The following is a 23,163-nucleotide window of genomic DNA, read 5'->3' as shown; positions in this document are numbered from 1 at the left end:
CGCAGCCTTGTCCGGCACGTGAAATCAATTGAGGCCTCAACGCGGCATTGCAAAAGGGTCGTTCAACCGTCAACTCAGTACCAAGGCATAGCACGATACCGCCTGACGACAATGTCATAGTCCCCCATCCACACAGCGCTCATGGCGCTGAACCTTGACGGCGGGTATGTCGCTCCTGGCATAGCCCAGGGGAGCGTCGAGAACACCTTGCCCATATTCAACGTTGAGCGAGTCCAGCTTCAGTTCAACATCGCCTCCGATTTCGTGGCCGGCCAGGTCGCCAACAATGTTTTAATTCTTGCCCTTGCTACCGGGCGCATTCTCCGAATAGACTTGGAAAGTCCTTCGGATATTGACGGTGCGTATCGGAGTGTATCGCAACCTTCTGCACTGTTGCTAACTTGCTCGTCAAGATGTTGATTTACCAAAGAAGACCAGCGAAGTCGGTCTTATACGGCGCATGTTCCTCGACCCTTCGGCATCACACCTAATCATCAGCACTACCCTAGGGGAAAACTTCTATCTACATAGCCAGTCGAAACAACCCAAAGCTTTGTCGAGGTTAAAAGGCATATTAATCGAATCCATCGCCTGGAACCCCTCGCAGCCCACGGCTTCAACACGAGAGCTTCTGGTTGGAGCAGCAGACGGGAACATTTATGAGATCTATATCGAGCCCTCGTCCGAGTTCTATCGGCGTGAAGAACGGTACTCGGCACACGTCTGGAAGATATCCGATGGCGCGGTAACAGGTCTCTACGCCGAGGCCCTGGAAGGCAGACCTGAACTGCGACGGGTGATGGTGGCGTCTCGGTCCCGTTTGTATCACTGGCTGGGCAAGACTGGCGGAAGAGGGAAAGAGGGTTCGGCGTCGATATACGCCGATCTCTTTTCCAAGGAAGTCCCTGCCATACACGAAACCACTGGAGCCAATTCGGCAGCACCGTCATCTTTGTCCGTGTCGCCTGAGCCGCAGGACCCGGGAGCAGATCCTGATCGCAGTTTTGCCTGGCTGTATTCCCAAGGCGTCCTTACCGGCAAGCTTTCGACCTCGCCGTTGACTCCTAACCTCGGCTCGAAGATATTCAGTGAGGCAAAACTCCATCCACGGTCCATATTTCCTGAGACCACATCTGCTCGAGGAGGAAGGAAACTGATACAAGATCCCATTGTCTCTGCCATCTTGTCGCAGTGGCATGTTTTGGCGTTTGCCGAGGGCCGCGTGGTCGCAGTGAATCGTCTCGACGGGAGCGTGGTGTACGATCAGGCCGTGCTGGAACCTGGCCAGAGCGCACTGGGCCTGGTGGCCGATATCAAAAAGAACACTTACTGGCTGTTCACCAACCAAGAGATTTACGAGGTGGTGGCGACCGATGAGGAACGAGACATCTGGAAGATCATGCTGAAGAATCAGGATTATGACGCCGCCCTCCGATATGCCAAGAGCGCCGCACAGAGGGACTCGGTTGCCACGGCCTCAGGTGATTACCTGGCAGGTAAGGGCCAGTACCTGGAGGCGGCCAGTGTATGGGGGAAGAGTAGCAAAGCATTCGAGGAGGTCTGCTTGGCCTTGATCGATAACGGCCAAGATGATGCGTTGCGCAAGTACTTGATGGCCAAATTGGGGTCATACAAGAAATCCTCTGTCATGCAACGGGTCATGATAGCGACATGGCTGGTGCAGATGTTCATGGCCAAGCTGAATGCTCTCGATGACATGGTGGCCACCAAGGCGGAGCTGTCCGAGGATACCGATGCCGGAGGTGCAAAGCGAGACCTGGAGCAAACTCGAGCCGAATACCAAGACTTTGTCACCAAACACAAATCGGATCTGGATGCGCAGACAGTATACGAGGTGATTTCGAGTCATGACCGAGAAGAGGAGCTTCTGTTTTTTGCGCACAGCATCGCGGACTACGACTACATTTTGTCGTACTGGGTGCAACGGGAAAAATGGAACGAGGCGCTGGCGGTGCTCAACAAACAAAGCAATCCCGAGACATTCTACCGGTACAGCAATGTACTGATGACCCATGTCGCCACGGGGCTGGTCGAGATCCTGATGCGACGGAGCAACATCGACCCGACCAAGATGATCCCGGCGCTTTTGTCTTACAACGAGAACAACGCCAGCGTCCCATTGAACCAGAACCAAGCAGTGCGGTACTTGAATTTTGTGGTATCCAACAATTTCGACGTGCCGGCTTCCGTGCACAACGCGCTCATCTCGATCATGGCGTCACATCCTTCGCCCTCGGAAAGCTCATTACTGACCTACCTCGAGAGCCAGCCGACTCCTCCGCTGTACGACGCCGACTTCGCATTGAGGCTGTGCATCCAGAACAAGCGGGTCCAGTCGTGCGTGCACATCTACAGTGCAATGGGACAATACCAACAGGCAGTCGAACTAGCCCTGGAGCACGACGACATTGATCTCGCGGCCATTGTGGCCGATCGGATCGAGGACAACGACAAAGTGCGGAAAAGGCTTTGGTTGTTGATTGCGGAGAAGAAGATCAAAGAAGCCTCGCCATCGATCAAGGAAGCCATCGCATTCCTAAAGCGGTGCGAGCTGCTCAAGATCGAGGACCTGATTCCCTTCTTTCCGGACTTTGTCGTCATTGACGACTTCAAGGAGGAGATTTGCGAGGCACTCGAAGAATATTCTCGCCACATTGACACCCTGAAGCAGGAAATGGATCTTTCCCAACACACCGCCGAGCAGATCAAGGCCGAGATTTCTGCCTTGGACCGTCGCTACGCCATTGTCGAGGCCGGCGAACGCTGCTGGATCTGCACCATGCCTGTCCTGAGTAGGCAGTTTTTTGTTTTCCCCTGTCAACACGCCTTCCATAGTGATTGTTTGGGCAAAAGGGTGCTCGAGACCTCGGCCGCCGGCAAAAGAAAAAGAATCAAGGATCTGCAGGCCCAGGTCAGCCAGGGTCTCAGTGTCGGGGCGCAACGAATGAAACTCGTCCAGGAACTCGATGGCCTTGTCGCAGATCAGTGTGTCTTGTGCGGCGAGCCTGCCATCAAGTTGATCGATGAGCCTTTTGTCCATGACGATGATGATGTCAATGCTTGGGCTATATAGGTTACATGCTAGGTAGTGTAGTACCTGGTATAGTGTACCCAAGGCATGTACAGATGTATGTATCTATGTGGTGTATTTGTTCGTGTAATACATTTTGTGGTTGTTGTGGGACATACTTTCTCAATTCCTCGGTTTCATGAGTGAAAGGGGTTACCCCGAAACGAGTGAACCAGACCAGGGGCAATATCTCATGTGGCAAACATACAAACCAATGAATGCATTGATTTGTTTATTTCTCATCCATACTCCTACTCCCACTCGCATGTCCCTCCCCTCTCCCATCTTAAGATGCACCGGACTGTATACAGCTCCGACAAAGAAAATGCAATGAGTGACTGTAAGGAGAAAAGAGATGTGCCACTGCACGACAACTCAAACAACGCGACACAACACGGACTAACTAAGCCAAGGACCCTTGACCCTGCATTTCTCCAAAAACACAACCCTCAATTTCTGTCCGAACACTGCTCGTGGCCCTGCCTCCTGAAACGCCAGAAACCGGATGTCGAGGGAACTTGAAGCTGATAATGCCCCACAAACAGCGGAAGCTTGAGTGCAAAGATGCGCTGCAGCCCCTTGCTCCCGTTATTTTTTGTCGTTTGTCTGGTTCTGTTTTGTTTCTTCTTCTTTTTTTCGTTCCAGGACGGGGAAAGAAAAGTAGATACAGTACAATGACTCCCCCACAGATATTCAGAATAGAGCTCACTTCGTTTCCTTCGAGTTTTGTTTTTTGTTCAATGGTATGTCAGGTCTAGTTTCGAGACTGAGCTCTGAGGCTCTCTTGGTTCAAGGTTTTGGCGAACAAGGTCTGGGGTTTTGCGTTCCTGTTAAATGGACAAATCGATGTCATGCGTCAGTTTGGAGTTTCTCATCTAGATAGATACTTTCTCTTTCCACTTAAAATCGCCGTGGACTTGAAGAAATGGACAAAACGAAAACCAAGCACAAACAATAGCTCTTCAGACTGGATCACCATCCAGCCATATAGCGAGGGAAGACAGTATGACATATAGACATGGTTCGATACCCTAGCAAACACCGATATTGCCTAGGGCAGGCCATTTCCATGATGGTTGAGGTAGGAGAATGAAAAGAACCCAAGGCTGATCGTATATAGGCGGGCTTATGCGGCTGCAGTGCCCTGAGATGAACTTACATGAATCTTCTCCCTTTGATCTCGCTCAACTTCTTGGTCGTCGGACTCTGCATGGCATCCGAAGGCGAAATATACGTTTGGGTCTGTTGACCTTGTGTGTGTGCAGTATATTTCTGTGCGGTATGGTCGAACCGTGGCATTTTCATGTCGTCCATAGCGACAACCTTTTCTGATAACGAGTTGGTGGCTTTGATGGGGGACGAGGTGTTGGGGGAGCGTTCCGAGAGAGGAGTGTTTGATGACGAGGTCGAGGTCGAGGTCGAGGATTTGGTAGGCGACATTGTAGGAATTGAAAATGGGAGTGTCGTGAGCGCTGCGTTATCAGGTAGTTGTAGTTGCGCTGCACTGCGGTGGGTGCGATCGAACTCGCGCGCGTGGAAGACTGTGGTTTGCAGTGTTCGACGACCGGGCGAGAATGGTCGAAGAAGGGGGATTTCGGTGTGTTTTTCGTAGAAATTGGGATGTTGTGGTGTGTGATTGGGAAGAGGAAACAATTCTGATGTTGAGTTTCACGAACTTGAACTGAACAGAAAGGTTGCTTGCTGTGTTTCTTGATCGCAGTCGAGACAGTTTCCGTTGCCTGGGAATCCCTGTCACTACTGTCCCACTAGGGGTGGTCCTAGTTGTGGTATGCTCGTGTCGTAACACCGCCTGCTTGGTTAGGTAGGTAGTGAGTCAGGTAGAAATGTGTGCACAGGCCAATGCCCGCATACAAATGGCCGTGTTCTTTCGTGTGCTGAGAATTGGTGGGGTGAATGTTTACATTCTTCCGGTTACGTCAGCATCTACAAACATTCTGCTGGTTGGCGGGACAACGGCGGTATCACCACCACTACTGGAGGTAGAGGTACTGTATTCATGGAGATACAATGGTACAGGTTCCTGTCGGTTGTACAGTACTATGAGGGCTCCGAGTTCCATCAGTTTCGCTTTCACATAGTACCTGGTATACAGATCTGGTGATGTGCCATAGACCGGATATAGCATCTACCGTCGGGCGTCTACACCATCACATTGATGACCCAAGAATCAACATGCCACGCTTTTCTTGATGTCAGAACGACCACCACACCGACTCAGGTTGAGACGAGTTTTTCAAAGTGGGTAGACTTACTAACTTTCCCAAGTGGCATGCATCTTTGCGCGCGCCCTTTGTGCCATGTCTGTTCTGTATTCTGAAACGTCCAATTCTATCCGGGCCTGGCATCTCCTGGCCAGCAGCGGAACAACAAGCCAAGGCCCCGGAAGGGACTAGGTCTCTCGCATGACAAAAGCGAGATCAGTCCAGCGACATTGTAGTAGTCCTAGATCCAGCCTGCACCAGGCTCACGACACCTGAGACGAGCCTGCGCATAGAACCAACAGCAACAAAAAAACAACTTTTGTTCCTCTCTGGCATCCGACACACTTTTCCCCTCGAATCTAGGAAGATCCATATCCTCGATGAGGGCCATCGCCGTCTCGGACAGCTGCCCCGTCTCGCCAATTCCGCCGAGCATCACTGCCACTGCCGTTTCCGACATGATGATTACCAGCAACCTGATCCGCCTCCTCTTCTTCTTCGGGCTTCTTGTACAGAAAGAATTGGACAAAGATCGCCATGTCGAGCAACAACGTGCCCAGACTGCCGGCGATCCAACTAGCATTGACGGCAATATAGCGTAAATAAATGGCCCTCGCCTCGCCCGGTTGACAGTGCCCTGGATCGCGACAGACGGGCGAATAAGCAAAGATGGACATGTCATAGGTCAGATTGCCAATGCAGGCAAACAGGAAGAAAAGCAGTGACACCCCCTCGGTACTCTTCCGCTTATAGTTCAACAAGAGCTGCGGAATCCGCGAGCCCAAGTACAGCACGGCACAGAGATAGCCAAATACCTGGCCCAGCGGATCGAATTGCAACGGTTCCCAGGACGGAGGCGCGTCCTCACCACCACCACCACCATGGTGACGATGGTGTCTGCGAGCCTTGCTGCGTTCGCCGATCCACCAGCCCAATACCCCCGCAGCGCAGACCAGCAAGATGGCAAAGATGTTGAACAAAGCGGCTTGCCACGCCGTCATCGGTTTGGCATTGTTGCTCTTGACCGCCGCAGGCAGCTCGTTCGGTTTCGGCGGGTCGATGAGCGGAGTCACGGGCGACAAGTGATGGGCTCCATCGAAGGACAGGTGACGACGTAGTCGGGCAATATGGCGAGGGTGGCCGTCGTCATCCTCGTCGTGGTCGTGGTCATGTTCGCGCTCGGCCGAAGAAGAAGACGGTCGCGTAGTAGGTCCGCCCAGCAACAAAGGTCGAGTTTCGCCATGATGAGATTCCTGTTGCTGATGGTGGTTGTCTTCTTTCTTGATTTCATCACTCAGTGTGAACCCGCGATAGTAGAAACATTGGCCCAGTAACACAATGTCGGCCAACGTGTAGTAGACGGCCAAGATGATCATGGTGGGCAACACACCCTGAAGAATGGCGCCTAGGATGTTGAATACATCGCCCGCCAGCCAGATGACAATAAACACAATTGACAGTCCCTCGGCCGAACCGCGTCGGAAGTTCTCGATGATCTGGGGTGAGAAGACTACCACCCAGCAGGCGATCGAGATGGACCCGCAAATCCCCGAGAGTGCTTCGAGGTCGAGCGAAATGCCTTGCTGTGGTGGGAACATGGTTGCTGTCGCTATGACGCCCTAGAAAATACACCTCGTGCCAACAACTCGACAGCTTCACAGATCAGATCCGTCTATTTCGACGTGGTCAGGTACTGTACGCTATCTCAGGTGGCTCGGTTGTGATCGTTGCAAAATCTCGTGGTCGACCGGTCGTCAGCCTCCAAGCAACAGGATTTCTTCGAGTTCAAGACTAGTCGCAGGATCATGGATCCTTGACAGTCGAGGACCAGAAAGGTGTTGTCCAGAGAAGTCCCTCAGGATGGTGATGTATTTTGGCGTGAGGCCGTTGCGTAAGAGAACAGTCCACCAGTGCGCCCCCGTCGCTTGGAACACCTTCTGCGATCAAGTCGAAGACGGGTGTGCGAGCTGGAAATGTAGCTGTCCCCGTACACTCGGCGCTCTGGATAGCATCTGCACCGTGGATTATAATAGCAAGTCTTGAGGGTTGGAGCTCTACAAGGCTGGGGGAGAGAAAACTCTGCACACGTGATCCGCGCGGCTGTTAGCGAAGCTAGCGTGCCCCGAAATCCGGGGGAAAATCGGCGCTATAATTTCCACCGTGATGCAATGCAGGTACAACCTACTGTACAACGCAAATCAGCCACCGTCCGGCAGTTTGTTCTGCTGTACCACCATCAAGAATAATTGTACAAATTTTGATGACCAGAATAAGAGACCGAAGCAGACAGATATGCGCTTGTCTGCTCAAGAGTAGACCGCCGGCCCTAGTTGTCATATCGTGTTCATTAGATACTAGTGCTGTACGTAAAATCACCCGTATGTGCACCTTTGTCAGCCGCTCAGCCGCTCATCCATCTACACCCGTCACCTTCACACTCAGGCCGCCATACCGAGTTTTATCAGACGCCTGAACCGTCATACGAATAAAGCTGAGTCGCAAGACAGTGGCCACCCTATACCCCGTTGGTAAATCCAACGCTTCAAAGTGCTTGCGCAAGTTCGTGATATTCCTTCACTTTCTTTTCCCGGCACAGTTGAAGAATGCCTTCCATCCTCCGTTACCGCCTGTGTCAGCAGTCTTACTGCGACTCATGTCCGGGTCTATGTCTGTTCCTCCTCGAGACGTCTCATTCTGCTGTTGTACCGGGGTTCCCTTCTCATTGAGCGCAATGCTGCTAAGGTCCCGGCTGTTTTCCAGCCACAATAGGTCCTGTTGTACTGAAATGCCTAGCCCGGCGCCGGAACTGGTGCCTGGCCTTTGGAGCCACTGCTTGAGTTCCTTGGTCGTCGTCTCACTCGCCTTGTTGGCTTGCATTGTGTTCCACGTCGACAACATTTGGTCTGGACAGTATGAAATCAGTCTCTCTCGATATTATCCAACTGAGCTGGAATGTTATTGGCCGACTTACCGTATTCAGACACCAGCTTCCTTAGGTCTCGCATGACCCTTGTCTTCTGCCCCGTCTTCTCAGTTGCATCTTCTACCGCTGCTGAAGCTTCCAACTTCAATAGTTCGCTCTCGAGCTGGGATATCTCATCCTGTAAGCACAATAGGAGACGAACATGTACGTCGTCAAACCGCCGGAATACGATCGTGTTCTTTTCTGCCATGAAGGATGCCAACTCCGTGTGCTCAGATGGTCCGATGCTGAAGGATGCGGTAGGCACGGGAGTCTCACGAGGGGAGCGAGTGGGCCTTTGAGCAGCATTCTCGCGTGTTGGCGGTCTTCGAGCTTCCGGAGGCAGTTCGGGAAGCGGGGTGGTGGGCGCAGGTGTCGGAACTTGTGCGTCGTAGATCGTTGACCTGGGCGTCGTTGCACGCGAGTCCATAGACTTCCTCGATTTGGGACGGACAGGAACCGGTTGCACCACGACCTCGGCATCGTCTGAGCTGGAATTACGAGATGCCCGTAGGGAAAGGTCTGAGGGATGGGAATGCAATGCACGCTGGCGTCGCTCAGATGCCGTAGATTTCGTGGGATGAACTTTGGCCGGTGAATCCGGTGCTGGAGGTTCGGCTGGCGGGACCCTCGGGGATGGAAGGGCGGGGACCGACGCACTGGGACCCAGACGAGGTGAGTCTTGGGGCGTCTGAGGAAGACTGGGAACGAAGGATGGCCGTATTGAAGCCGAAATTGACGCCACAGGCTTGCGATTGTATTTAGATGTGGGCGGGAGGACCGCAGGTCTGCGCGTAGAGGTCATGGACGAACGAGCAGACGCATCGAGCTGCACCGATTCGTGCTGCATGAATACAGCACTTGGTCTGGTCAGCTCTCCTTCGCCTGGGCTACTCGCGGATCCTTCTGCGCTCGGGCCTGGAGCAGCACCCCCTGGAGTCTGTCTGTCCGCCGTCGTCTTCTCATCACCAGGTCTTCCTTCTGCCGATGATGAGCGACCATGACTTCCATCCGGCCCGGTCTTGGCGGGCTGCCTGAGGTCCCCCGAACCGGTTTTGGGTAATGAATCAACGTTGTCTTGGGTGGTCTGTGTCGTTGAATCGGAGGTCACGCTCTCGGGCGCCAGGGAACTCTTGGAATAGTTGTGAGAGATACCAGCACGCGGTTTGGGCGAGCTCGTCGGGCTAGGCTGGTTGGGAAATAGGGAGAATGAGGCAGGAGGAAACGCAGGTGTATCTCTGTCCAAGGTCGAGTTGAGGGCGCCGGTATCCAGCACCGGTATCCAATTCGGGTCATGAATATCTGGGCCAGGTAGAGGATTGTGGTAGTAGGACCGTCGTCCTGTAGGTAACTCGACGGGCGCCATGACTGTGGCCATCCTGCGCAGATATCAATGGTGTCGTCGCTTCGGGCGTTTGGATCTGCCAGTCTGTATAACGAGACGCGTGCAGAAAGAGAGTGACTATGGAAAAAAAGGCCCAAACTTGAGTGCACGGGTTCGCGCAAGATGACGGCTTTGGTTTACGGCGCCCTTGGTCTTCGGCCGGCTAGAAGTGACAAGCACCGGCTCGAGATGTTTAGCAAGAAATTGGTATGCGCTCCTTCGTACCCACGGACATCGGCCTCCGGCAACTAGAGTTCGTCAAGAGAACGACCCCCATGCTTTTACAACTCTAGTTTTGGCCCTTCGCCCTGCAGAAGGGGTTGCGGTACTGGTGTATCCATGGCGCCGGCTCGATTTCGACGCCAAAGGGGGGCCGGAATGCAGGAACACCAGGGTGATCAATGGAGCCAACCAACCCAGAATGGGACAAGTTTGCGGGAAAGGCAGACGAGGCGAGATGAGGCTGACAGCACTGGCCGTGAAAGTGTGATTTCTCGGTGGTGGTGGTGGTGGTGGTGGTGTTGACGGGGACTGCGGAGCCTGCTTTGAAAGAGGCTCTTAGGGATCCCGCAGAATAGCCACCGGGCCGCCCAGAGCACCACTGCAGGCGCCCAGCACTACTAGTAGCAAGGTACTGTCAGGTACCTTGTGCCTTGTAGTATACCTGGTAAGTACGCTCACTCACTGGCCTGGTGCACAGCCTGCGGTTCTCTACATACATGCATGTCGACGGGAACCTCAAGTTGCTCACACCAAAAGAACATCCTCAAGTACCTAATACAGCCCCTTGATCACCTTCCATCATCGTCTTCCTCACCCTCTAGTCAAGCCTACAGCACAATTGCCACGCAGTCGTCTGTCTACCTGGGTACCTCCCTGTACTAGCCCAGCAGTCCAGTGTCGGCAAACACACAGCCTGAGCCATACTTCTACCAGGTGATCACTTTGCATGAGATACGCCTCGCAGATCACGTCCTCCTCTCGACGGGCCCATCAAGCTGTCACTGTCACTAACCGTGTGTCAGTCCACGTCTCTTTCGATCAACCTCATGTCCTTGACAGCATTCGAAAGCCAAACAGCACCCAACCCGACCACAGAGCAGTCTTTCATCTGTGCCGTGGCTGCTCTAGAATGTGTCTCATCTTCTCACTCGCACGCAGACACAACGACAAAATCGTCATCACTTGCACTCGGGCCAGTCATCCATAATACCTGGGTGACCTCACACCTCACACCCTTCGTTCGCTCGCATCGGCCACAATAATAAATAATGAAATGTTAAAATAAAATGAACTCAAGCCGCTCCATCCCGGTCCCACAAAGCAGCCATCATGACGAGGCCAACCTCCAAGGCGGCCCAACGGCTAGAGACTAACCGTGAGCCGCCGGAGTTAGTCAGACCCCGGAAAACTGTTAGCCTCGAGTCCGAAACCACCGGTCCTCCAACATCCAATTTCCCTTGTTGACTGGAAGGACCCATATTCAATTTGCCCAAGATAAAAGGGCAAATGGGGACCACATCATAACACGACTCTTCTTATAGCCGCGTCACGACCATGTGCGGCTGGTCTCACATTCAAGGTTGTATATGTTCACTGCTCGGGAAGATGCATGGACTATACTCGACTGATCACCACTACTAATAATGTATCCTCCGTAGGGGGGATCTCATCAAACTCTCCAAAATTCATTCCCGTTTCAAGACCTGAGCAGGAAAGATCCTACACTCCTGGGCATTTAGGGTGATTTGGCAAGCCAGACTTTGCATGGGCCTTGCGCCGACAGCGAAGTTGCTGTGATGCCGTAAGGCTTATCAACAAGGGCAAGGCAAAGAAGAAGAGCAAAGATGGACAACAAGAGAGAGAGCCTACACTCGGAGTATTTACGGCACTCTCCTTTACCGCTGTGGCAGATTACAAGCTGAAGAATTCCTGGATACTCGATTCAGGCTCTGATATTCATGTCTGCAACAAACGAGAGAATTGCACACGAACCAGAGACGCAACAGAAACCGATATACTCATTGCAGGAATGAATCGATATCCGATCGAAGCATTCGGAAGCGTTGAGATACGAGTATCGACGAAGGATGGGATCAAACGACTCACACTCCTCGACGTCGCACTTACCCCAGGCTTCATGACGAACCTAGTCTCGCTCTCTCGGCTACACAATAAGCACGTCAATTGGAATACGCTAGACGGCTCGTTAACACTAAAAGATGAGCACCTTTGCTACGTACGGAGACGAGACGGGCATTGGATACTTTCCGACGACAACATTCAACCTCTATGTCCGAGTATTGCTGAGTCAGAACTCGCAAAGATCTTCAATCGAAAAGAGACGAATCACACCTCCCTATACGACCTCGTTGACATGGTCAGAGGCGTATATCGAAACACGAAGCATTCATCAATCAACAAAGCTTCACACTCTGCTTTTAGCGCAACAAAAGAGGACAAAGGGAAGAAGCCCGAATGTCTCTGTGGATTCAAGCACTACTACAGCGAGTGCTACTATCTTAACTCAATGACAAGACCTGACGGATGGTCTCCCAATCCAGATGTCAATCACAAAGTGCAGACTAAGCTAAACAACAGTTATGACGGAATGATCAGTCCAACAGGAACCGTGCAAGTACCACGCTAGATGCATTCGCTCTGTGCTCTACCCGGGGCCCAAGAACCTTGATTATACCTCAACGCATCTCGTCTGAAGACAATACTTATCACATCCATTTCAGTTTCCAATGGCCAAAGCTCCCGCATAGTCCGACTGCCAGTTATTATTGGCATCCACCCGAATTTTTCGGAAAAGCAAGGGTTATGCAGTGGTATTCGTCGTCGTACTACCGATAAAGACAACTTCCACCGCAGCCAGGCTAAAGGGAGCGAGTCAGTATGGACCAATCAGCAATATGAGAACAACTGACGCGGTTGTGGAGGCAAACACTTCTTTCATGTTCGCAGCGGTGCAGAAGGCAAGAATCAATCCAAATGCTGCTGTCAAAGCAATGGTGATGCCAATCCGACTGATTGTGGTACGAACATAGTACAATATCAGGATTGTCACTGCCGGCGTAAGTGACGCCAGGATGGTTGCGGTGAGTTTGAAGAGGAATCGGAACTTTTTCAAGGTCTCATTGTTGTAGACACGGACACCCTCCCACCCGGGTGCCTGTTCGACGCTTGATGATGACTACATGAACATGTTACCGTAAGTATTATACCAGAGGTAAACTGTCATGTCCAAAAACGAACCTGATGTTTGATTCCCCATAATTCATGATACCAGTCGATCAGTTTAGGACTCAACCACTTTTTCACATCTGCCATTTCAGAGTCTGCGTCGAGGTTTCGCACAAGGGAGACATATTCATGCGTGTCCGAGTAGTGCCACGTGAACCTCTCGAGTGCTGCTAGGAATACGGGACCGTCTTTGTCTTGCACGCTCTCTTCATCCAAGCGATCCCGAAGAAAGCGTAGATTCTCCTCGAGAGGAGGCTGGAGCCCTTGGACCTGGGCACCTTTCAGGAGCAACGAGTCTGGGGCGGCAGCATTAGCACATTTCCAGCTCCGAGTCTCGATGGCTCGGATTTCCGGCGTGGACTTGGACGCACAATACTCTTGCACCTTCTGGCGGCTTCTCCTCAAAAGCTTCAGCTGATCATCATCTGGCGCTCTGGATTTGTGAAGGGTGAAGAACTGCCTGGTACGTTTGCGAGTTTTTTCGTCCTGTGAAGCATCGTCATCTTTGCACGTCTGCCATAGTTGATCCTCGAGATCCAGCAGTTCCGCTTGGAGACTCATGAGTTGAAACGCCGTCAGTGCTGTAAACTTTCGAAATATTGCTGCGTCGGGGAATTGTTCCATCAATCTCGCTGCCTTTGGATAACCCTTCAGCGTACCGTCTGCGATTGATCCAGCATGGTGGGTCGTGCCCGCTTGCGTCGTTGTGTTTGTTGCCATTCTTCATTCTCTATTGCGTCCCAGGAGCTCGAGAGTCTTCCCTTGGCGATAATGGTAAACAGACTCGGTGCATTGCTGTCGGCTTTGAAATCACGATAAGACACCTGGCTTCGCCAGACTTTGCCGCTCGGGCCCAAAATTAGCATCCCTGCCAAAGATGCAGTAGGTAGATCATGAGAGGCCATTCAAACGACGCTGATAATCATGGAATCGCCGAGAGGCACATCAACTTACAGTACGAGGAACCAGAAGTGGCGCTCCCAGCGACCCAGTCCATGCCATGATTCTTCATGCACATCTGTGAGGAGATTTGTACCTTATACCTAGGTAGGTAGGTACAGAGTCAAGATGCAGCGGACTAGGAAGAGGAGGTGTGCCAGGAAGACGTATCGGAATATGCCACGTTGTACGGGGGAGGGGGTGACAGTGGCAGCTGTCGACAACATTGGAGGACCTCAGGCCATGACACTTTTGTAGTATCGGCATGCCTCGTTCATTCATCGAGTTGGACTCCTACAAGTCGTCCCCGCAATACAAAAGAAATACCTACCAGGTGACTAAGGTATTGTACTGCCGCAGCCTGTGCTCTCCGTGGCACAGCAGTGACACTCTTGAGTTGTATGGTGTCTCTCACTTTCTTGATCAACCATGGCCGGAGTGGAAGGACTTGGAGGAATTCTGACAGTTGCGGAATCACTTTCGGTATATGTTTCTGCCATAGAAGCGATCAGCAATCTGGGAGAACTGAAGGTACCTTCGAATAACTGCGGACTGCGAGGCACAGGGTATGCATTACTCTTTGCCGAGCTGGAGATCCTTCAAGCCATTCTCTCCGAGTCGGCACAGTTACTGGGAGCATCGCACAGCACAGTGCCAAAGTCTGCGCAGCTTGCGTTACAAGGGTGTTTGACCACCGAAGCCACCCTTCAGAAACAACTGCAGAGCGAAGAAGCGAGGAGACACTGGCTGCGTTTCAAGGATGGTTCCGCTGGCCCCTCTAAACGACTACGAGCCACCATGGACACCTTGAGAATCTCCATTCTCTTATTCCGAGATATCGCGACAAAGTAAGGAAGGACCAGCATAATAATGAATCTATGCCAAACTGCTAATGCGTTCACAGTTACGAAACACAACGTCTTCTGCGATCTCAATATGCCATTGCTCCAGAAAAGAGCTTGGGCAAAACCGAGCTTCCTAGCAAGACCGTCCTTTCCGATGAACCGAATGTACAGGCTACCAAACAGGACCGCGAAGCAACCAAGCTCGTCTCCGAGAGAGACTTTTCGGTATTTGAAGCCGATGTTCGATTCAAAGATCTCGAGACGTTCTACGCGAAGGGCAAGATTGACACAGGGTCGGACGTAGAACTCGTCTCGTTGGATCTGCTACAAAGAAACAATCTGGTTCAACATACCACCAAGCAGAATACACCTATCACTCTAAAGACTCTGGACGGAGGAACCTTTACCCTTGACACAGAGATAACTCTGATATGGAGCCTCCCCAACACTCCCAAGACTTACCAAACCACCTTCTATGTCAAGGACGTGCATCAGTTCGATTTGCTGATCGGTAAGAAGGTCGTGCAAGACTTGGACTTGCTGAATCGGAACAGAGACGTACTGTTTCAGACTGTTCTGAGAATGGCACGGAGCCGTGACAAAGGTGAGTTGAATAGTTCCTTGCTCCTTTGACAAAGAATACTAAATCCACCCCGTCAAACAAGCCGAAGAGCAGAGAAGAAGAGCCATTCTCGATGAAACGGCGAAGGAAGACATCGACGAAAAGCGCCGCTTGGAAAAGCTGGAAAGAGACAAAGCCAAGGCAGCCAGACGTGCAACCACCCCCCGAAGGTGGAAACCTCCACCCACCGGCAATGTTTAAACCTTCTGCTCAGAACGCCCACGCTCCGGGGGCCGTCTACGAGCTCGTACCTGCGCTTCTCGCCAGATGCATGACCCAGGGTGAGCCATAGCTCAGCCTGCGACAACTCAAGAGCGAGGTTGATCATGAGAGACGGAAGGGATCAAATTGAACGTCATGGGCCTGCGAGAAGAACGTACTATGGGGCAAGGAGCAATCGTGAAATTGGAATATGACTTGGAGCACAGAGGAACTCGAGACGAATGTAAGGATCTGTTGGTAAGGAAAATCGGTCTAGTTGGCTTGATTGATCATCTAGCTCTACGAGTCCAAGGGTTTCATTTTATCCGTGCCACTTGGGGAGACCATGATGTGGCAGGGCGGCCAGGAGCATGTTGTCGCGGCAGGAAAGGCAAGTCCGCGACATATGCGGCATACTAATCCTCTCCGTTCCTTTACCAGGTGTCTGCCGCTCTGATATGCTATTGTTCCTTGGAGTAAGTGTTCAAGGTATCATTCATTGAAAATGATCTCAGGTCGAGAACATAGCCGCATTATGGTCTTGTCTTATCCACGATTGTCCATTCTAGGCAGCACCTGATGGCTGCATAAGGGTTTCAAGAGCACTCATGATGATCGAGCAAGAAATCCGGAACTGGACACTTCTGAAGCTTTGAAACTCCAGCAGATGGAAACCCGAGGAGGACAACCTGTCACCTCTGCAACGGGCCAACGGCTATACATTGTACAATAACGTCCTCAGGGTGCTCAAGGTGTCCCTCAGCGTTCTGCCAAAGTCCAGGCTGTCGAGCTCAGGACTGCGCACCGAACAGCTCAAAAGGGATAGTATGCAAATTTTGACCCCTCCCAACTTTGAGAATACCGAGTAAGGAAGAGCGGCGGTGTACAAGACAGGCCAAAACGTGCCAGCCTAGAAGGGGATGTACCTAGGTAGGTAGGTGCTCTGTCGCCCCTGACCCATACCCAAGGACACATGTAATGAATCTAGGTGTTGATGCCTAATATGGTTCAGCTCACCCAGTAACATTCCGATTACCGCCCCTGACCACGGCCAGGAAATTAAAACCCCAGACCATTCACCGTTCTACAGTGTATCTGTTAAAACAACATTTTTTGGGGCAACAGTGAAGCCATCGTTGCCAGGGAAACACTGTGCCATATCTGTGTCCCGCCGTTTCGCCTTCGCTTAACAAAGACATGGTCCAAACTCCAAAAAGGTAAACAAAGCGCCATCGAGGTGTTGTCATTCTCGTCATAAGTGGTTGTTGTCGTACCACAAAAGTTGTTGAAATTCATTGTTGAAATTCACTGTCATGGGATATCGTCGAGCCTGACGATTCCCAAGAGTTCTTGTGCCAGCCAAACAAGCAACAAATTTCCATTTTACACCCCAAAGACAACATGCGGAAGCTGAACCGTACAGAGCAACTGTGTCAGATGCCGTGACACCAGCGCCCACAATTGCAGGTCACCGTCGGCGTTAAGACAAATCATGTGCGCCTGTGACCGCTTATCCGTTATTTGTGGCCCCCCGCGTTAGATGTATGGACATCCTGAGCATCGCCGCCGTTACTGCTGGACTTGGTGCTGTTGGGACTGCAGCTGCTTGCACACGTCGCCTCGGGCGACGGACACTCTCCACCGTACAGGAGCTTTTCCATCGCCATGACCTGCTTCCCATAGCTGGTTCGTCTCAGTGCCGGAAAGTTGCGTTTCATGTCCTCTCTCAAGGCGGAAAGCTCTGCGCCTTGGAGTTGGTCATGGACCTTTTCTGCTCTGGTTAGCGTGTGGACTCCTAGTATGCGCGGGAATGCTACTTACGGAGAACATAGTTGCCATACTGGTCCTTCATGAGGCCAAACACGGGCGTGTTTCCCTGCTCGTCTGGTGCAGTCAATGTATGAAGTATCTGAGAGCGTTGGTCTGCGTCGGCGTGCTCGATGCTCTTTTCCACAATGTTGCTCGCAAATTTATGCTTGGAGAAGGCCAAAACATGTTGCAGAACGACGTCGACGACACGGCGCCGATCATGAGGTTCGCCATTCTGAATGATGTGCTGGACAACGTAGTTACCAAATGAATCGCTGATTAGAGGCAGGGTATGTTCCAGAAGCTCATCCAAGATGGCACGCTTGGCTTCCGGTCGGCAGTGTTCGAGCATTCTTTGTACCACGCGGCACCCGTACTGGTGCGTCGACATCTTGAGCATCTGACCCCGGTGGGCATCGACAATGAATTGAATATGTTCGCCGGGTATTCGTTCGATGGCCTTTTGCACGACATGATTGCCGTTGTTATCCTTGACGACTTTGAGAATCTGCTGATTCGGCCCATCCAGTTCCTTGACTAAACTGGCCTGTTGGTCGGTCAGGACGTGGTCGAATGCTTTCTGTACCACACGACAACCGTACATCTGCATGGAAAGCTGGAGAACGTGGCCCTTCATCTGGTTCGCCAAGGCCTTCTTTTGGGCCTGGTTGCCGTGCTCAAATAGCTTCTGAATCACGTAATTGCCAAACACGTCCGTCATGAGTTGGAGGACATTAGGTTGGATCTCTTTGAAGATCTGCTCCTTCTCGTCACTGTTGGCCGTCTCCAGCTTCAACTGTATGAACCGAGAGGCATGCTGGTCGCCACTGAACTCGACCACGTGGTTGTAAATGTCTTTGAGCTCAAACCGCCGATTGGTCTTGCCGCTTGCACGGAACTCTTCAAGCAGTGGACTTCTGGCAACGTGGGTCTGGTCGGCCTCACGTGCCAGCATTCGCGGAGCTGTCGGATAGCCATTCAGACGCGGATGTACAGGGGCAACGTATGGGTGAGCAAGTGGGTTCATTCTCAAAGGCTGAGCAGTTCGCTGGAAGTTGCAAGGAAAGCCATTTGGCATATGGGTTGGCAATGTATTCTGTGTGAAATGAGGAAAATCGGGTCCGTACTGTTCCAGGGCAGGATGCTTCCGGTCGCCCATCGGCGAATCGTTGTATGGGGCCCGGCTTGCAATACCATTGGCGGAAGTGCTTCGGCTAGATTGGGGTCCCGTTGGTGGTGTGCCCGATGTTAAATACGCTGGACTGTGCACACTACTCCTTGGATCCGTCGTCAGTGGGGAGAGAGCTTCTCGCCCACCATATGGCAGACCAGAGTAATGAGGAACGATCTGTTGGTTGAGTTGACAGGCGATAGACGGAATATCGCCCGGAAATGCATGAAACCTACTTCCCACGGAGCTGAAAGGGCCGGGCTGAGCCGAGACGTGTGTCGCGTCCGGATGGACTAAAATGTCGCGTGGATGCTGTGGCTGGGGAACAGAAGTCCGCCGTGGGGTAGGGATCTGAGCGCCGGTTTCCTGGGCAGGGCCCAAGCTTAGTGCCCGCCACGAGAGTATGGCCTCGTCAACTTGTTGATGAGAAGAGCCAGAAGCTTGAAAAATGTCGACGTGTTCTGTGCCCATCGGCTGCGCGCCAGCATTCCTATATGATGGCGTTGCAGGCTGAAATACCGAAGCAGCACCGGGCTGTCCTCGGACTACGGCCCCACTTGTTGTGGCATAACCATCATGCGGTAGATACGGCCGGCCACTGGCGCCTGGCGATTGAAACGGATTTGATGAGCCTTGGCGGCCGTCGTTGTAGTCGGCGAGTGACGTGAAGAATCCGTTCTCGTTGAACCTGCTCGTGTTAAGGGCTTGCATGCGCGAGTCAACTTCGCCCCGGCCATATGCGCATGGGGGAGATGGTCGAGAGCGCGAATTGTTGTTGAAACCAAGAGAGCCATCCTGCGACTGTGGCGCGGTGAATGCATCTTCCTCGAAATCCGGGGAGCTGCCAGCAAAAAGACCCGAATCGCCCATCTCTGCATGGGCATCGTTGCTCAAAAAGCCCATCCCCTGGTTCTGTCGTTGTTTGGTCGGTGAGAGTGGTTGAGCTCTATGTCTGGAGGATAATCCGTTGGGGGTCGTGGCAGAACTCCATGCCTTTCTGACTGGCACATCGCCGGCATTCTCGTTGTTGGAATCCGTCAACATCAAGAACGAATTCGTGTCTGTCTTACCCTCAGTATACTTTGAGCTAGACATTTGGCGTATAGGCGAGGCTGGAGTAAATTGTCAGCACGACCATCTCATTAGCAGCGGTTGGGACATACGTCTGAACGGTCCACTGTCGTCGGCTTCCAGGTACGATCTGTTGGGGCCCCAGAAACGACTTGTAGCAGTCCAGGAATTTTTGCCAATGTCGGAGTCACGATCTATTCTGGCCTGTGGTCTCGAAGCAGAATTCCTGCTGGATGTAATCCCACGCCCGGTCCGTGCCTGAGATCTTCTCGTCAGTTGTCATGTTACGAAATCCCTCTTGAGCCACCCACATTTCCCAACGCAACTTGAACGTCACTCGTCATCGCGGCGTAGAGGTATCTGTGACTACAGATATGGAGGGTGGGCTTGAATAGTGAGGGATGCCAGAGCGTGGCAGAACTCGTGAGGTAAATGGCCACCACCTGGCCGAATGATGTTTGAGTCAAGTCAAGAGGAAGAATATCCACTGTCAAACACGATGCAATCAGCAACTTCTGTTCAAAACCATCGAAATTCGTCTAAAGAGGTAATGGCATACCGAATTTTGAAGATATTTAGCGTAAGATGTACACCAGTCCGAATCATAATATACCCCCGTGGTAGGTACAAGGAGGGAATATCGAGGGAGGGACGAGAAATTAAACAGATGAAGACGAGATAGCAGAAAGCAAGGTTTGGCCAGTGTCATGTACCCCTTCGTTCGCCAGCAAAGAACTGGTACAATCTCAGCAGGCAGCCGCAGGGCAAATGGGAATCATGGCCTGCTAAGCCTGATTCCGCAGCGGACGGGAACCGGCAGGAGGAGACAGAGGATACGCGAGGGAGGAGCATCTGCAATCAGAAAGGCGGCTCGACCGCGATTTGCGCATGGCAGCAAGGGATGGGATGCAGTGCAGTGGCTGTTGGAAGTTGTGGAATGCTGCGTTGCCGGTTTTGTGCAAGGCGAGGCGCAACTCTGGCGGGTGCCGGTGGGCTAGAAAAGAAGGGTTTGCGGTGAGGGAGCAGGCAGAAGACGCAAATCACTGGGCGGTGGAGCAGCCTCTCAACGGGTGGTCGAAACGGAAGCCAGACAAACACTGAAGGGCCAGAAAACAAGGCTGTTACACAGAGTTGATGGACGACGAAGCCGATGGTTTGCAAAGGCTGTTCTTGGAAGCCTAAAGGATGATATATCAGATCAGAGTACCGACTTACTACATTGTACTATTCGGTTCGGCTGAGTTATGATGCGCAGGCAGCTGTAGCGCAACGACGGGACCATCGAGACCCCAGATCGACCGGCGATGTGCCTTCAAATGGGCTTTGGTGGAGCTTTGATCTGGCTGCCAAATGCGATTTTGGGCGTGGATGTGCGGTTTCACGCTCCCTCAAAAAGTTAGGCGTGATCGGTTTGCTTTTTAGGCGGTGCGTGTGGGCTGTCCAAGGCTTGAGAGGCGTTGGGCTGGGGCGTGGAGACGGGCGCAGGGCCAGCCAGTAGGGCGAAGGAGTGATGCTTCGGAACGGAATAGCCTCTCGTTAGGCGTCAGAAGGCGTTGCGGCTGTCCACTGACCAGCAATTCCTGGCCGCAAGGGACTCGGTTGAGGGCGTTCTACTGTGAGACCTTTTTTTGGTCTTTTGTGGTTTGCAGCGGCGGATCTGTCGAAGGCTCTGGTCTCGCTTCTTTCGCAGTATCGAGGTCGTCCATCAGACCAACGCCCTGCTCCAAGGTTTGTTCCTGAACAAACGTCTCATTTCCACCTACCTTAAGTGCCTGCTAATCGACTGTGTCCATAAGCCAGATGCAGGAGTCTAGCATGGGGAAGTCCCATTGCTACTACTAGTAGTACTAGTAGGCTGACACAGAGAGCAAAAGGGCCAGTCACGTCCAGAGCTCAAATACTACAGGTACAGTTGCTGCGGGAAGACACACTGTTATCTCTTCCATGCTCCGTCGACCGCTCGGCGACCCATCGTCCTTCATCATTTACTAGAAAATATGTCTGCGGATTCGACCTACAGACCGCTGTTCCAGCCCGCAGCACGAAGTTTTGCGCCCGACTCTAGACTACTAACTGACGTGGCAACACGAGAGGCAGCGCGTCTTTGGGTTTGGTTATGTGCCAGCTCAACAGGCTGACAAACACAGTACAGCGCCCGCCGCCCATGATTTTTTGGAATTCAACAGCAGTGGCTGCGGACCATTTGGCTTCAAGGCACCTGCATGATCGTCGAATTCGGTCGGCAGAAATGGGCTTTTCGTTTCTAACATGTTCACAAGGATTCGAGGAAGGTGTAGGTCGAGCCCGAAGGTTTTGACCATGAGGGGCTGTGTTTGATTATTAACCCTTCAAAAAATTCTCCGCTTTGCAACGTGGTACGCGTGGCCTTAAAGTTCGATTCAAGTACTACGGGATTTCTCGCTCTGCTCATGACTGGCATTCGGAAACAACTCGCAGCACTACGGCCATAGTTCGAGATACCTGGTACACACTCGACGACTACTTAGTACCACCAGATCGTCAAATGGACTCGGGAAGAAAGCAGATCAAAGCCTGTGTCAAACTTACAGACTCCCTTGCAGCACATTTTTCGCATGTGAGGCGAGACATGCTCGTTAGAGTGGACTTGAGTCGGGTTGTTTGTTGATGGTTTCCCGAAAGATGCCTTATTGAAAGCAGTGCCGCCTTCTATTGGGTCAACAACGTTAGATTGCCCAACCTCCGAGATGCCGTGTCTAAGCCCGTGCCGCTGCCCTCCGAGTGTGTGTTCTAGTTAGCACCAGCCCCAGGTATATTGTTCTGATTGGTGTATCAAAGCAGCACCAGAAAATACAGAGTGTAACTGGCCTAGTTCGACCAGGTCCGCCGACCACCAAGCAGCGGGAGGAGGAACGGAAGAGAAGAGGGTCTTTTGGTGCGTGGCTGAGCAGAGACGGCAAATGGGGGGCCAGAGGAAGGATTGTCACTGGCCCAGCTGCCCACCACATTATTGCCTGCCAGCGCGTAGACAGACGAGCTCGCCAATGCCGCCAGTCTCACTTGGGCCTGTACTAGCTGGCTCCCCCTGGCTAGCACCAAAAGTCGCAGCAATAGTGTTTACCCACTGCAGTAGTACTGTGTAGTACTACTGGAAGAAGGAGAATTAATCCTATCTCGTCGCTGTTGAATTCCTCCTACTCACCTTCTTTGCTTCTCATCTTCCTGCATGTAGAGACATTCACCTTCTCTTGTATCTCCCGGGGTGAATCCAGGCAGCGTTCAGCTTCACTCTTTCGCTGAGCCCTTGCCGTCCGTTCCTTCGCATCCCCCAGCCACAGACACACGGTCTTCCGTCTGGTGCAGGAAACACTCCCCGGAACCCAACCACTGCTCGGACTTCCGAAAGACTGTGCACATCAGGTCCATCTCGTAGCACACGCCTACCCTACGCCTACGCGTACCGAGTCTTGAATCTTGCCAGCCTTTTTCCAGTCACGACTGCACGCGATCTCTTCCAACTTCAGAAAGAACCCCGGTCGGAGTCCCAGTCTGTGGCCCCCAGCCAGCCTCGCCCCTTCCTTCGCACTTGCATCTCCCGACACGCCGATAACCTTACAT

At 52.4% G+C, this 23,163-nt stretch overlaps 7 protein-coding genes across 8 annotated transcripts; 2 read left to right on the top strand and 5 right to left on the bottom strand.

Moving 5' to 3' along the window:
• Window positions 1-56: 56 nt before the first annotated feature.
• Window positions 57-3,357, top strand: HMPREF1120_04835 (uncharacterized protein). Its single transcript, XM_009158982.1, has 2 exons — window positions 57-358; window positions 414-3,357. The coding sequence occupies exons 1-2, from the start codon at window positions 142-144 to the stop codon at window positions 3,092-3,094; spliced, it is 2,898 nt and encodes a 965-aa protein (XP_009157230.1). The 5' UTR covers window positions 57-141; the 3' UTR covers window positions 3,095-3,357.
• HMPREF1120_04834 (uncharacterized protein) lies at window positions 2,949-4,950 on the bottom strand. The gene is made up of 2 exons (XM_009158981.1): window positions 4,251-4,950; window positions 2,949-3,918 (listed from the first exon to the last, which is right to left on the bottom strand). The coding sequence occupies exons 1-2, from the start codon at window positions 4,529-4,531 to the stop codon at window positions 3,846-3,848; spliced, it is 354 nt and encodes a 117-aa protein (XP_009157229.1). The 5' UTR covers window positions 4,532-4,950; the 3' UTR covers window positions 2,949-3,845.
• A 109-nt stretch (window positions 4,951-5,059) lies between these two features.
• Window positions 5,060-7,372, bottom strand: HMPREF1120_04833. Of its 2 annotated transcripts, XM_009158980.1 has the most exons (2): window positions 5,365-7,372; window positions 5,060-5,292 (listed from the first exon to the last, which is right to left on the bottom strand). In XM_009158980.1, the coding sequence occupies exon 1, from the start codon at window positions 6,909-6,911 to the stop codon at window positions 5,673-5,675; it is 1,239 nt and encodes a 412-aa protein (XP_009157228.1). In that variant the 5' UTR covers window positions 6,912-7,372; the 3' UTR covers window positions 5,060-5,292; window positions 5,365-5,672. The 2 variants fall into 2 exon arrangements, with proteins under 2 accessions (XP_009157228.1, XP_009157227.1); XM_009158979.1 differs by having other exon boundaries at window positions 5,060-7,372.
• A 13-nt stretch (window positions 7,373-7,385) lies between these two features.
• HMPREF1120_04832 (uncharacterized protein) lies at window positions 7,386-10,916 on the bottom strand. Its single transcript, XM_009158978.1, has 2 exons — window positions 8,285-10,916; window positions 7,386-8,216 (listed from the first exon to the last, which is right to left on the bottom strand). Exons 1-2 carry the CDS (start codon window positions 9,651-9,653, stop codon window positions 7,888-7,890), a joined length of 1,698 nt encoding a protein of 565 aa, XP_009157226.1. The 5' UTR covers window positions 9,654-10,916; the 3' UTR covers window positions 7,386-7,887.
• On the top strand, window positions 10,270-18,777 carry HMPREF1120_04830 (uncharacterized protein). The gene is made up of 6 exons (XM_009158976.1): window positions 10,270-14,695; window positions 14,752-15,296; window positions 15,358-16,449; window positions 16,528-17,294; window positions 17,348-17,549; window positions 17,614-18,777. The coding sequence occupies exons 1-3, from the start codon at window positions 14,277-14,279 to the stop codon at window positions 15,513-15,515; spliced, it is 1,122 nt and encodes a 373-aa protein (XP_009157224.1). The 5' UTR covers window positions 10,270-14,276; the 3' UTR covers window positions 15,516-16,449; window positions 16,528-17,294; window positions 17,348-17,549; window positions 17,614-18,777.
• On the bottom strand, window positions 12,086-14,378 carry HMPREF1120_04831 (uncharacterized protein). Its single transcript, XM_009158977.1, has 5 exons — window positions 13,863-14,378; window positions 13,280-13,746; window positions 12,921-13,204; window positions 12,593-12,858; window positions 12,086-12,541 (listed from the first exon to the last, which is right to left on the bottom strand). The coding sequence occupies exons 2-5, from the start codon at window positions 13,626-13,628 to the stop codon at window positions 12,484-12,486; spliced, it is 957 nt and encodes a 318-aa protein (XP_009157225.1). The 5' UTR covers window positions 13,629-13,746; window positions 13,863-14,378; the 3' UTR covers window positions 12,086-12,483.
• HMPREF1120_04829 (uncharacterized protein) lies at window positions 15,776-21,422 on the bottom strand. Its single transcript, XM_009158975.1, has 6 exons — window positions 21,330-21,422; window positions 20,126-21,284; window positions 19,878-20,053; window positions 19,659-19,824; window positions 17,337-19,607; window positions 15,776-17,286 (listed from the first exon to the last, which is right to left on the bottom strand). The coding sequence occupies exons 3-6, from the start codon at window positions 19,908-19,910 to the stop codon at window positions 17,033-17,035; spliced, it is 2,724 nt and encodes a 907-aa protein (XP_009157223.1). The 5' UTR covers window positions 19,911-20,053; window positions 20,126-21,284; window positions 21,330-21,422; the 3' UTR covers window positions 15,776-17,032.
• Between the last annotated feature and the right edge of the window lie 1,741 nt (window positions 21,423-23,163).

This window comes from Exophiala dermatitidis, assembly GCF_000230625.1.
Source record: "Exophiala dermatitidis NIH/UT8656 unplaced genomic scaffold supercont1.4, whole genome shotgun sequence".
NCBI classification, from domain to species: Eukaryota; Fungi; Ascomycota; class Eurotiomycetes; order Chaetothyriales; family Herpotrichiellaceae; genus Exophiala; species Exophiala dermatitidis.
This window is presented reverse-complemented; position numbering and strand designations above follow the sequence as displayed.

Excerpts from the sequence above, each read along its gene's own strand:
- HMPREF1120_04835 (XM_009158982.1), top strand. The coding sequence starts at position 142 with ATGGCGCTGAACCTTGACGGCGGGTATGTCGCTCCTGGCATAGCCCAG. Across the intron at positions 359-413 it reads AAGTCCTTCGGATATTGACG|ATGTTGATTTACCAAAGAAG; the intron begins GTGCGTATCGGA and ends TTGCTCGTCAAG.
- HMPREF1120_04834 (XM_009158981.1), bottom strand. The coding sequence starts at position 4,531 with ATGTCGCCTACCAAATCCTCGACCTCGACCTCGACCTCGTCATCAAAC. Across the intron at positions 3,919-4,250 it reads ATCAAAGGGAGAAGATTCAT|GAACGCAAAACCCCAGACCT; the intron begins GTAAGTTCATCT and ends TCCATTTAACAG.
- HMPREF1120_04833 (XM_009158979.1), bottom strand. The coding sequence starts at position 6,911 with ATGTTCCCACCACAGCAAGGCATTTCGCTCGACCTCGAAGCACTCTCG.
- HMPREF1120_04832 (XM_009158978.1), bottom strand. The coding sequence starts at position 9,653 with ATGGCCACAGTCATGGCGCCCGTCGAGTTACCTACAGGACGACGGTCC. Across the intron at positions 8,217-8,284 it reads GAAGCTGGTGTCTGAATACG|ACCAAATGTTGTCGACGTGG; the intron begins GTAAGTCGGCCA and ends CATACTGTCCAG.
- HMPREF1120_04831 (XM_009158977.1), bottom strand. The coding sequence starts at position 13,628 with ATGGCAACAAACACAACGACGCAAGCGGGCACGACCCACCATGCTGGA. Across the intron at positions 13,205-13,279 it reads CCAGAAGGTGCAAGAGTATT|ACTCGTTGCTCCTGAAAGGT; the intron begins GTGCGTCCAAGT and ends CTGCCGCCCCAG. Across the intron at positions 12,542-12,592 it reads GTGTTTGCCTCCACAACCGC|CCTGGCTGCGGTGGAAGTTG; the intron begins GTCAGTTGTTCT and ends CGCTCCCTTTAG.
- HMPREF1120_04830 (XM_009158976.1), top strand. The coding sequence starts at position 14,277 with ATGGCCGGAGTGGAAGGACTTGGAGGAATTCTGACAGTTGCGGAATCA. Across the intron at positions 14,696-14,751 it reads TTCCGAGATATCGCGACAAA|TTACGAAACACAACGTCTTC; the intron begins GTAAGGAAGGAC and ends ATGCGTTCACAG. Across the intron at positions 15,297-15,357 it reads GGCACGGAGCCGTGACAAAG|CCGAAGAGCAGAGAAGAAGA; the intron begins GTGAGTTGAATA and ends CCGTCAAACAAG.
- HMPREF1120_04829 (XM_009158975.1), bottom strand. The coding sequence starts at position 19,910 with ATGACGAGTGACGTTCAAGTTGCGTTGGGAAAT. Across the intron at positions 19,825-19,877 it reads TTCAAGTTGCGTTGGGAAAT|GCACGGACCGGGCGTGGGAT; the intron begins GTGGGTGGCTCA and ends AGAAGATCTCAG. Across the intron at positions 17,287-17,336 it reads GTATGGCAACTATGTTCTCC|AAAAGGTCCATGACCAACTC; the intron begins GTAAGTAGCATT and ends TAACCAGAGCAG.